This window comes from Monodon monoceros, unplaced genomic scaffold, assembly GCF_005190385.1.
Source record: "Monodon monoceros isolate NGI ecotype Baffin Bay Population unplaced genomic scaffold, NGI_Narwhal_1 Super_Scaffold_11, whole genome shotgun sequence".
Classification (NCBI taxonomy): Eukaryota; Metazoa; Chordata; class Mammalia; order Artiodactyla; family Monodontidae; genus Monodon; species Monodon monoceros.
Window position 1 is genome coordinate 13117567 of NW_021703767.1, and position 12865 is coordinate 13130431.

The 12865-nt window shown below is 35.9% G+C and overlaps 1 protein-coding gene across 2 annotated transcripts in view; it reads left to right on the plus strand.

Moving 5' to 3' along the window:
* Positions 1 to 12865, plus strand: part of SCAF4 (SR-related CTD associated factor 4) — a 56441-nt gene that overhangs the window by 14426 nt on the left and 29150 nt on the right. For both annotated transcript variants that reach the window (XM_029214581.1, XM_029214582.1), the window contains exons 2-7: positions 6638 to 6721; positions 7623 to 7667; positions 9188 to 9349; positions 10507 to 10642; positions 10966 to 11105; positions 11733 to 11909. In XM_029214581.1, the coding sequence (XP_029070414.1) occupies positions 6638 to 6721; positions 7623 to 7667; positions 9188 to 9349; positions 10507 to 10642; positions 10966 to 11105; positions 11733 to 11909 (744 nt within the window). The remainder of the gene's footprint in view (positions 1 to 6637; positions 6722 to 7622; positions 7668 to 9187; positions 9350 to 10506; positions 10643 to 10965; positions 11106 to 11732; positions 11910 to 12865) is intronic.

Consider the following 12865-nt stretch of genomic DNA (forward strand, 5'->3'; position numbering starts at 1 on the left):
CTAAAGCCTAAAATGATCTACCTCTCTCTCTCTCTCTCTCTCTCTCTTTCACACACACACACACACACACACACACACACACACACACACACACACACACACACACACACACACACACACACACACACACACACACACACACACACACACCCCTGTTCCCCCCATCACATTAAATGCCCAGTATTAAGAAAGTGTTACCTTTGGTAAAGGCATAAACTGAAATGCCAGGTAAGAAGGGACTGTAATTGTTCTAGCAGTAAGTATTTTACGGAGCTGTATTCAGGCTGTAATTAGATGGACAAAAAAGCATCTTTGTGGAGATGATGATTTTAAAAGATTTTTCTACTAAGTTTTGTTAAATTTAATGTGTACTTTTTTTTTTTTTTTTTTTTTTTTTTTTTTTGCGGTACGCGGGCCTCTCACTGTTGTGGCCTCTCCCGTTGCGGAGCACAAGCTCTGGACGCGCAGGCCCAGCGGCCATGGCTCACGGGCCCAGCCGCTCCGCGGCACGTGGTATCCTCCCAGACCCGGGCACGAACCTGCGTCCCCTGCATCGGCAGGCGGACTCTCAACCACTGCGCCACCAGGGAAGCCCTAATGTGTACTTTTATAAAATATATTTTACAAGCAAACATTTAAGTTATGTTGGCTTTAACTCTTGATTTGGTTGAAGCCAGTGTATCAGATTTGATGAGTCAAATGAACGAAAGAGGAGGGAAGACTGTAGACTTGAACACTTTGATATCTTCATCTGTCAGAAGGGAGATTTGAGTACCAGCCTGTTACTGTGAGTGTATGTATTTCTTTTTGGAAGCATTCAAATTTTTTCCTTAAATTGAACTTTGTAATTAATTATTAATAACAGGAGCTTAAGCCAGAATTTATCATCTTGGAGGTCATAATAGCAAAGGAAGGAGTACTAGATATAATCAGTATAATTCATTATAAAATAAGGAAAGCAAATACTTAAAAGTTTGAGTGGGGGGAAGGTAGGGGTAAGTATCCCATTGAAAGAGATTCTGTCTAGAGATATCTAGTCACTAGGAGCCAGAACAGATTCTCACAGGCCAAATTAGACATTTTTCTTTTGTAAAGTTTGTTTGTCTAGTGATGACTCTAAACCAAATATTTCAGAAAGATATTTGTCATGATTTCATCATGACAAATTTCATCATCAGATTTGTCATGAATAAATTTTAAAAATACATAGATAGGATGAGAGTATTGTTAAGTGAATTTTAGCTGACTGGCAGGGCCCAAGGAATATCACATAAGGTCATCCTACAAGTAGGTCCTGTTTTTAATATTTAAAAAACCATGGGGTTGGAGGAAGCCATATAAAGTAGTTCATGAAATTTGCAAACTGATTGGAATAGCTGCTACACTGAAAACAGAAAATCATTTCCAGACTACCTAAGTAGATTGAAAGGACTGTCAGAAACCAACATAAAATCAACATGAAGATCTAGTTTTGATAAAGATTCCAGTGAAAACAGTCTGAGGGTTTCAGTTGATTATAAATGTGAGTTAATAATTAAGCACTATTTTTAAAAAATAATAAATGATCTCCCCTACCCCAGGATGTCCATGTTCTGAATCCTAGAACTTGTGAATATGTTTCCTTACCTGGCAAAAGAGACTTTGCAGATGTGATTAAGGGTTTGAGTTAATTATCCTGCATTATCTGGATGAACCCAGTGTAACCCCAAGGGTCCTTCCTTGAGAGAGACAGGAAAGTCAGAGAAAGTGCTCTGACAGTGGAAGCAGAGGTTAGGGAAGAGAGAAGATGCTATGCTGCCAGCTTTGAAGATGGAAGAAGCAGCTATGAGCCAAAGGAATTTAGGCACACTTTGGCTAGAAAAGGCAAGAAATAAATTTTGACCTAGAGCGCCCAGAACGAAGGCAGCCTTGCCAACACCTTGTTTTCAGACTAGTGAGATTCTTTTTTTTAAAACAAGGTACAGTTTTATTTATTTTTAAATTTATTTATTTTTGGCTGTGTTGGGTCTTTGTTGCTCCGTGCAGGCTTCCTCTAGTTACAGTGAGCGGGGGCTACTCTTCCTTGTGGTGCAGAGGCTTCTCGTTGCGGTGGCTTCTCGTTGGGGAGCATGGGCTCTAGGAGTGCAAGCTTCAGTAGTTTTGGCACGCAGGCTTAGTTGCTCCGCGGCATGTGGGATCTTCCCGGGCCAAGGCTCGAACCCATGTCCCCTGCATTGGCAGGCAGATGCTTAAACACTGCGCCACCAGGGAAGTCTGGAGATTCTGACTTCCAAAAGTGTTGTTTTAAGCTAATGTGTTACTGCAGGAATAGGAAACTAATACAAAAGACAATCCACTAGATTCTACAGGAATATATCCGGGCTCTGTTTATTTTGGTTTATTATACTTAAAAGGAATTAGCCAGGATAGCCGGATCTAGGAATCATATCATTTGGCTAGTAGTTGAAGAAGATAAGAGAAAGGGAAACATGCTTAGTTATATTTATTTTATCACATGAGAAAGATCACTGTTGTTCTGTGCTCCAGAGGCAAAACTAGAACAGGAGAGGGAGGGAAGGTTATCAGAAGGGAGATTTGGGGTCAGTACAAAGAAGACTGCTGTAACCGTTGGGTAAGGTTAGTTATGAGTTATTAAGCCTGTGGACTAATACGGGACCTGCCGGGTGTATTGTGAAAGCAGTTCTGAATTTGGTATGAGTACTGGATTACATACTAAGGTGCTATACAGCTTTAAAACTCTTTGATACTACTGTATTTTCAGTATAGAGAAAATTTCTCTAAATTTCAGTCAGCACTTGAATAGTAGATGTAATACAAAAAAGGTATTATGGTAAGCCATAACAAAAAATTAAACTCGAGGTGTGTGTCAAGATTCCCAGGGCATTATATACCTCTATTTACTGAGCCATTTATATGTCAGGTACTAGGCTAAGAGATTTATGTACATTATCTCATTTAATCTTAACAGTCTTATGAGGTGAAGTGAGTGCTATTAATCCTTTTTTTCAGATTTCAGAAATCCTTGATATTTAGAAAAGGTTAACTAAACTTGTCAATGTTTATACTGTTAATAAATAGCAGAGTATCATGTTACTTTGACTAACCCCCAAACACTATGAATTCTACAGGTGTCATGGGCCAAATATGCTCCTTCCTCATCTTCTTTTGAAACTGTTCTTTATTGATATAAGGGATCGTTGTGAGTGATTCTTCATAATTTTTAGAATACTTTGTAAATCAGGCACCCAGCAGAGCAGTGTTCATATTTAGTATTTTCTAATAGTTATTTAGCTGGTGACAACAAAAAGACAAACTCCTATCTGTTGCTGACAAGTATTTTTTTCTTACTAAGGCTTTCTAAGGAGGTTTTGTACCTTTTGGGTCCTACTGCTGCTATTATTTTATATAAGAGAATTGCATGGTTTTCTCTGGCTGCTTTGACACATTTGTTTTCTTTGACGATTACATTAATTCTGAATGCAGATTTGTAATAACAGGGAGAACACTGCACCTAGTGATGTTTATTGAGCACTTGCCCTGTTGCAGATGATATACTAGTCGTTCATACACAAAAGCTAATTTATAGCATTTGACCTTGCCAAATACCTTTAATTTCTGTTATTTTCCTGGTGTTCCTTTGTGCAACTCCCTTCTCTGTACCACATTGAAATATTTGGTATACCCTAGTTAATTATATCATCTTTGTTCTCGTCTTACTCATCCTCATGGCTTTGATTCTGTGACCTTTCAGTTTCTAGCAGAACCTCTTCTTTGTTCAGGATGCATTTTCCAGTCTGCTGAAATCTCTACCTGAATATTCAGTAGGCATCCCAAATTAAATTCATTATGTCTTATCATTATCCCTGAATCAATACAGTATACGTATAGACAGACACAGATGCCTACTTGATATTTTGTCTGTGTTCCCCATCATAGTTAATGGTCTCTGCATGTATTTAGTCAATAAGCAGCAGTTGTATAAGGAGATGACTATGCTATTAAGGATTGTAAGCTTTAAAATCAACAGATTCTAGTCCAGACCCGTTCCCTGGGCATCATCCGAAAACAGATGCAATCCCTTTGGGTATCATCTCAAAATAGGTGTAACAATCTATGTTAATTGTTAATATGATTAAATAAGATAATGTACCACCAAAGGTAATTCTTCCTTATACATAAGCACTCCGTTCCCTCCTCTTTTCCTGAGTTGTGCCTTCTTTAGTGGAATAAACACCCTTCCTCTGTCTCTTAGATGGTAGCACTTGAATGCTTTCTTGCTGTTCTATTGCCTGTAGTCTGTATTTTAATTTTTTTAAATAAATTATGATTTAAGTATAGACTGTGGAGCGTTTCATCAGAAGATACCACTGGTCTGTCTTCTGTGCTCAGTTGTCTTGTTTTGTTTTAATATGGGGAGTTCCCTACTGCGGAAATAATCAAGAAGTGCTATTTGGGACATTAAATGAATATTAGCTCTGGCTTAGGCTTCATTGAAATATGAGTCTCTAAGCTTTTAATGGCCAGGGAAGTAGTTCTCACTGTTGCTTATTCTTTTTTTTTTTTTTTTTTGTGGCTGTGTTGGGTATTTGTTGCTGCGCGTGGGCTTTTTCTAGTTGCGGCGAGCGGGGGCTACTCTTCGTTGTGGTGCTCGGGCTTCTCGCTGCGGTGGTTTCTCTTGTTGTGGAGCACGGGCTCTAGGCGCGTGGGCTTCAGTAGTTGTGGCTCGCAGGCTCAGTAGTTGTGGTGCACGGGCTGATTAGCTGCTCCGCGGCATGTGGGATCTTCCCAGACCAGGGATTGAACCCATGTCCCCTGCACTGGCAGGCGGATTCTTAACCACTGTGCCACCAGGGAAGTCCCACTGTTGCTTATTCTTAAGATCCATGTGTAAACTTTTTGTCTCCCCTTTCTCTGCTTTAAGGTCCAGAGAAGGAAATAGAACCACGGTAATAATCAACTGTCTTAATAACTTTTATAACTTAGAAATGGGCAGAACATGCCCTTTTATAAAATGTGTGCTGTATATTTCATGCAGTGTTGATATTTTTCAGTTTGTGTTGAAGTTGAAATATTTTAAATCATTTCGTATTTTCTCATTGGTTTTTATAGTTTCAAAGATTACTGTCTCCTTTCTAATTGTTTTTCAATTAGTGAGCTTTTATTCTCAAGGAGAATTTTAATTATGTTGGTAAATAAAATGATAAAGAATGACCTTATTTACTTAATCCCTTTTTAAAAAATGAATTTCTGTGTTAATATCTGTGTTTTTCCCATTTTCTGTATCTTAGTATTATTTATGGAAAAATTCTACTTTTCTCTGCTTAGGCAGGGTATGTATCTGGTTCTTATATTGATTATATCTTTCATTGCATACTTTTTCTAAAAATTACTGTTACCGTTGTCTGTAGTCCATTGTGTCTGTAGTTTTGAAAAGCTGTGAAAATTCTGTTGCCAGGGAATTTAAGGTATGTTGCTAGGTAGGGCTATTTATTCTGGGAAGGGAGACTTTTGTTCTTTAGGGTAGCCTCTTAGTAGTGGTCTAGTAAAGATGGTCTATGTCTTAGGGGTTCCATATTTGAAATACCAACATTAATTAGAAAGAAATGGAAACATGGTTCATATAAGGTTGATAATGCTCAGGAAGCCCTGAAACTTATTTCAAGATGTATTTTTAGAAGAGTATGTGTGTGTCTATGATTAAAACAAAACAAAAACAAGAATTTAAGAAACTAGATATAAGCTTAATGTCTTTTATCTTTGTAACCCTCTATGGGCTATCATTATATCTTGGTTGGATTTAAACTTTAGGGGGAAGGAGTATGCCTGTGTGGTTAAGTCTCCTGTGAGCACCTAATTGTTGGATTTACTGTAGTGAGATTTGTTCAATATGGTGTCATTTTTATTCCTGACTAAATCAAGAAATTGTGAATTCAGGCTTTATAATGGCATGTTAAATTTCTTGCCTTATGTAATACATGTGTTTCTCCAAATGAACGTTAGAATTATTTGAAGTTCTCCAAAATCTCAATGAGGTTTGGAATGAAATATTAAATATTGAGTCACAGTATTGCCATTTTCAGTACAGGAACATGGTGTGTTTGTTTCCATTCAAATCATTTTTGAGTTCTCCAACAAAGTTTTGTAATTTTTTCTGTTACAGATTTTGTAAATATTTTACCTTTTTCCCCCTCTTTTGCTACTTTTAATATGATTTTTTCCCATTGTATTTTCGAAGTGGTGATGCCACTATGTAGGAAAGCTCTTGTTTTTCTTTACTAGACGAATTATTAAACTTAGTTCCAAAAATTTATTTATTTATTTTTTTTTTGCGGTACACGGGCCTCTCACTGTTGTGGCCTCTCCCGTTGTGGAGCACAGGCTCCGGATGCGCAGGCTCAGCGGCCATGGCTCAGGGGCCCAGCTGCTCCGTGGCATGTGGGATCTTCCCAGATTGGGGCATGAACCCATGTCCCCTGCATCGGCAGGCGGACTCTCAACCACTGCACCACCAGGGAAGCCCCCAAAATTTATTATTCTTATAGTTAATATATTACAAATATATTTGTAGAACTGAAGGATTAACCTCTAATTTTACTTGTAATTAAAACATTTTTTTCCTCTTTTTCTGTTTTTTAAGCTCTTTTCACTTATGGATATGAAGCCTCCCATCTCTCGAGCCAAGATGATTCTCATCACGAAAGCTGCTATTAAAGCTATTAAGGTAAGCGTAAAAGAAATGTATATAATTTGGAAAATGTTTTTGAAATTTTGAAAATGTTATTGTTAAATGTGAGAATTCATCTTGTGAATTAGTTCAGGCCTGAATCGAAGAACACTCACCAGGTTTTGCTGAAAGTACATAATAATACAGTATAGTGCATCTACATTGTAACATATTATTTCAAAACCTGTTTTGTTGTTAATATTTTCCCTTTATATTTTTTAGCTTTACTGAGGTATAATTGACAAATTCAGTAATATAATGTAATAGAACATGATTTGATACACATGTACATTGTGAAATGATTACCTCAGTTAAGCCAATTGTTACGTCCATCACCTCACATAATTGCCTTTTTTGTGTGTGGTGCTAAAAAAAGTTGAACTCATTGAAGTAGAGAGTAGAATGGCAGAGGGTTTTTTGTTTGTTTTGTTTTGTTTTCATTTAATTCTTATCGTAAATCAGTGGAGTATTAGCTTCATTTTTATTTAAAAAACTTGGACTTCATGAAATTAAATGTCTTACCCAGTCACACCTTGAATAAGTGAGTCTCTTTAAAAACTGCATTATTTAGTTCCAGTTCCATTGTTCTTATCCCTCTCATAAAGTTCCTTGATAAACTACTTTATGAAGATTTACTGATTAAAAATCTAAGAAAAGGACCTTGTGTTTGGGGGAATTTTTGTAGTTTTCTGTTTTAGTTTGTAGTTTCATTATGATGTGTTAAGATTTTTTCAGTTGTTGACTATGGGTTGACTATGGATTATTTCCCGTGTTTTTTCAGTACCATCTTGGGAATTAATTCAAATTGTGCAAATTTCAAGATTTTTAAGTATTTTCTAATTACAGGGAATGTAGAAGTATGTAAACTGGATAATGATTTTCTTTTCATTCTTTTCAGCTTTATAAGCATGTAGTTCAAATAGTGGAAAAGTTCATTAAAAAGGTAACTATCCATTTATTTATTACCTCATTTTAGTTGTGATCAGTATTTGTAATTTACTTTGTAAATAGTAATTTGGATAATTGCTTCTAAAGCCACTCTACAGAAAAGTTGTCACTAGAAGTTCTTTTCAATCACTAGAGGTTTTTTTTTTTTTTCCCTAACAAAACAAAAATTTATAGCAGTACTGTTTGAGCACTTACTATGAGGTAGGATTCAACAACAGTTTCTTCTCTACTGAACAGGACTCTTCCTTGAGCCTGATGTGCTTTCTCTCCCCTTTGCCCTGTCTACTCTGTTGACATTTAACTCATCTTGGAGTACTTCAAATGAAATCACTTCTTAAAGTTTTTCTGACTTTCCCCTGCTCCCATCATAATTAAACAGTTTTTCACTTCTACGATTATATGGTGTGATTAGCACACGTCTTTCTCAGTAAAGGACTGAGAACGGAGGCTTACTTAGATATCCTTGTCTTCTCCCCCAACCTGGAGCTATGCCATGTAGTACACTCTAATAAATGTGTGTGGCAGTGTCTCTGGTCCATGGCCGTTTAATACTGGCTGCGAGATAGGAGTTAGAGCTCCAACAGACCAAAAAGTACAGTCAATAGAGGTTTTTATAGTAGCAAATCAAAGTACCAGTAAATAAAACAGAAAAACAATTAAAATTACCTATATGCCACCACCCCAGTTATGATGAATATTTACTCATGTTTTAGTATGTACATGTACATTTATGAAAGGAAAATGAAGACATAGGCTGATGGATAACCTGCTTTTCCTACGGAATTTATTATAAACATCTGCAAAGTATTCTAACATATGATTGTTTTTCACGATTTACTAAGCCAGTTCCCTATTACTGGCCATTTGACTTCAGTGGCTAGCCTTGTGGAAAAAATTCAGAGGCATCTTAATTGTTTTCCTTAGGATAAATTTCTAGAAATAGACTTGATGGATCAAATAAGGCTTTACTTTTATTGCTAAATCTTTCATAAAGGTTGTACCACCAGAAATGTGTGCAGGTGTCTGTCTATTCATTTTACCTTGTCAATTTGAAAGGCCAAAAATGACATCTCCTTTCAGTTTTTGTTTCTCTGGTACTGTACTTTAATAGAATGGAAATTGATATATTGTTAAAATGATCTCCTTGATAATTTTAAAAGGTAAAAATTATTTTTTTGAGCAGGATGAGTTACAGCAGAGATTTATCCATAATAAGTGGATTTCTATGGAGGTGGCTTAGGGATTGGTAAAGTCATGTTGATTCTGGGAAGTTGTGCGTGGGGAGACAGAGGGATCAGAGAAAAGTGAAATATTGGGGGTCTGAAGTATCAAGAGAATGGCAATTCTGTACAGACCTGTGGGAAATTTGACAAGCTAGCCAGTGAGAACTAAACATTCAAGTAGTTTCTAAATAGAAGTAATTCTTGGATATATAGTTTCATGAAAGTGAGATTAATGGGTGTCAAATTGTGATTTGCTTTTCCTGTATTGAATTTACATCTTTAATCTTTGTAGTGTAAACCAGAATACAAGGTTCCGGGATTATATGTAATCGACTCAATTGTGAGACAGTCTCGTCATCAGTTTGGAACTGATAAAGATGTTTTTGGGCCAAGATTCTCTAAAAACATAACTGCCACATTCCAATATTTGTATCTTTGTCCATCTGAAGATAAGGTAGAGTTTATAATTTTTAAATTAAGCTTGTATTCTCGTTTTGGTTTTGTTTTTGTATCTACTTAAATCTATTTAAATGTATGTTAGATATTTAAAGCCTACTGTATTACTAGAAAGATAATCATGAACTTGAAACAAAACCCAGCTTTTTCTATAGTAGTCATATCTGTTTTCTTGGGAAGTCCTTCAGGAATGTTGTACTGTTGAAATATAAAAGGAGCACAGTCTTGCTTTAAGAAGACATTGTTGGAAAGATTTCTTGTGGTTGAATGGTAAAGAAATTCTGCAAGTAGAGGAGAGCAGTGCTTATCTCAGATTGTTGCTTATTCCAAAAGGAAGGGACCAATAATTGATGGCTTTCCCCAGCATATGGAGCTGCTAGAACGTAAATGGTATTCATTAGCAATCAGACTACAGTATTTAATTCCTCACATTTATAGCTGGTTTTACTATGTACTATAAAAAGATAGAAAAACATTATAGACAGAAAACTAGACTCCAATAAGTGGGAGAAATGCACTGGTAGACTCAGAATAATGAAGACTGGAGACTACAATAAACGGCATATAAATTTGAGTGTTATGGATTCTGTATATTCTTGAAGGAATGCTCTTGTGGGGAAAATATACAAGAGAAAAGAAGATCATTCCATGAGTAGGAAATAAGAGTTACAACCATGAATAACACGTTTTCTCTGGATCTCCTTCATATTTACTAGTCCACAAAACAATTTACCTAACAATTACAGGCCAATAATTGTCTTAAATATTTTAACGGTTATAGTCATCCCGGAAAATTCTTCACTTCTGTAAGATAAATGGTTGTTTCTTTGTACTCATGAGTAAAATATATGGAAACTTCAGATACATTTTTAAGTATTATAATGCATTTCTTTTGATTCTCTAGGTTATATTTCTTTTCTCTTTCTTTCCCCCCTTCTGTTTCTTACTCTAGATTGCACTACTGAAGAAAGGTCAGTTAGTGTAGTTTAACCAGGTTGTAATTCTGATGATAGATTTTTTTCTGTTTATGAAACAGATATAGCATGGAAATATTAGCCTGGGGTGGTTTTTTTTTTCCTCCTCTTTTTGTAAGAGGTATAATAAATTATTTATGCAAACATTTATTGTATATTTATGTTTTCTCACACATAACAGAGTAAAATAGTTCGTGTGCTGAACCTTTGGCAGAAAAATGGAGTATTCAAAATTGAAATCATTCAACCGCTTTTGGACATGGCAGCAGGAACCAGTAATGCCGCCCCAGTAACAGAAAATGTTACTAATAATGAAGGTATAGCAGATGTATCTGTGAGCTTAGAAGATGGTATAATTTTTTGTGCATGAAGTGTTTGGAGTCTGTTTATAGTGATGGAAGTTTTCTATAAGAAGGAAACTTGAGTTTACATCTTAGAAGGTATAGTTTTCTTCCCATAATTCTTATTTCTAATAAAAGTATTCAGTGCTTGTTACCGTATAGGCTGTATTACCATAATCTGTATTTTTTACTCTGTGTTAAACTGAATGCAGTATTATTTTAGTAAAGAAGCTTAATGGAGATTAAAAGGAATATTTATGAGTTAAAGTTTACCGAGTGCTTAATCTTTTCTTTTTTAGGTTCACCTCCACCTCCAGTTAAAGTTTCTTCTGAACCCTCACAAGCCACTACAAACTCCATACCAACTGTACCACAGTTGCCCAGCTCTGATGCTTTTGCTGCTGTGGCCCAACTGTTTCAGACAACTCAAGGTCAACAGGTAAACTGCTTATCCAAAGATTAAATTGTTTGCAGTTAGGTACTGTTGTCAGTTCTTATTTTTCATTCTTAGTTAATGAGCACATTGTGGGGAGGAAATATTTCTACTTTTCAACTAGAAAGGCCTTTACTAGGAAGGGAAGGGATACTAGGGATACTACATAGGGATAATAGGGGAAATGTGGGAAACAAGGGAACAGCACACTGAGAAATAGCAGTACCCCTTTGGAGAGAACTGCAGAACCGCTGAGTGGTGGTATTGTTGCTCACAATTCTAGCGTTTCCAGATTTCAAAATTATTTGGATTGGTGGAGATGCTTTTTTTTTACACTTTTTTAGAAAACATATTTACCTTGTTCACAATTCAGTGTATTTTCTCTTTTCTCTGACCATCATTTTCTACTGTTGGGGTATCAGCATACATTTTTAACCTTAAGTGACACATCTTATATCCCTGATACATTCATTCACAATAAACGTAACCATTATTAAAAGGTTGGTTCCTTTTTCCAGTTTACTCTGTGCCTATGCTATTTTGAGTCACCATTAAGGGTTTTTTTAGTAAATTAACTTTTGATACTGTGATTATACTTTATTATGTGGTTTATCAGTCTTCCCATTCTTTAAGCTTCAGCAGATCCTTCAGACTTTTCAACAGCCTCCAAAACCACAGTCTCCTGCCATTGACAATGCTGTGATGGCTCAGGTTCAGGCTATCACAGCTCAGTTAAAGACAGCTCCTACACAACCACCTGAACAAAAAGCTGCTTTCCCCCAACCTGAACAAAAAACTGCATTTGACAAGGTATGCTTCTCTCACATAACCCACCCCATTGTTTACATCACTCAACTTGGAATGTGGAAGTTACCCCTTCTCTAGCTTCTCTGGCTTGTTCATTTTGTTGTTTTGTAATTTGAGGGATTTTCCCCCTCGACATCAAAACATTGATTATTATTCCTGGTTAAAAATCTAATGTATACTCATTGCACAATTTTCAATATAAAGGAAAAGTTAACAGTGTAAAGGAAAGTAAACAGGGGAACATTTACCATTAACCCCCATACGTGAAGGTAACTACTGTAACATTTTGCTGTGTATCTTTTCAGAATTAATTTCCTGGATATATGCTTTTCTTTTTTGGTCATTATATACGTGTGTGCATATATAAAATGCATATATATAAATGTGTGTGCATATATAAAAATGTGTGTTTTTAGTATATATATATACACATATATATACATACACACTGTTTTTAACTTGCTTGTTTTGATATTAATCCTCTTGTCTCTTTGTTGTTGTTAAGGTTAATAGATGTAAATCTACACATTTACTGAGTGCTTATTAGGAGTATTCCATTACATAGAGACATCACAATTTAGCCATTCCCCTATTGATAGACATTTAAGTTGCTTTCTGTTTTCTGCTGTTAAAAACATTAGTTACCATATCTATAATATGAGGGTTTGGGTTGGTTGAGTATCTTCCAACTTCTCTGTTGGACCTTCGTTATGTTTAAGGAGCTGCCACTAAGGATATAGATGTGCTGAATATGCCTAGCTTAGAGCTTCCTGTTGAAATGTTAGCCCAGACAACTCCACTCTTGTCTGTTTATGTCATGTCTGTTTACTGGATTTATGACTATATACAGTTTCATCTCATTTTACAAGTTGCAGTGCAAAAACCACAAAAGTTTGAAAATCCTAGAATGAAGTATCTTTTAATCATCTCTAAAATTTTTGATTCTTTCTAACATTCTA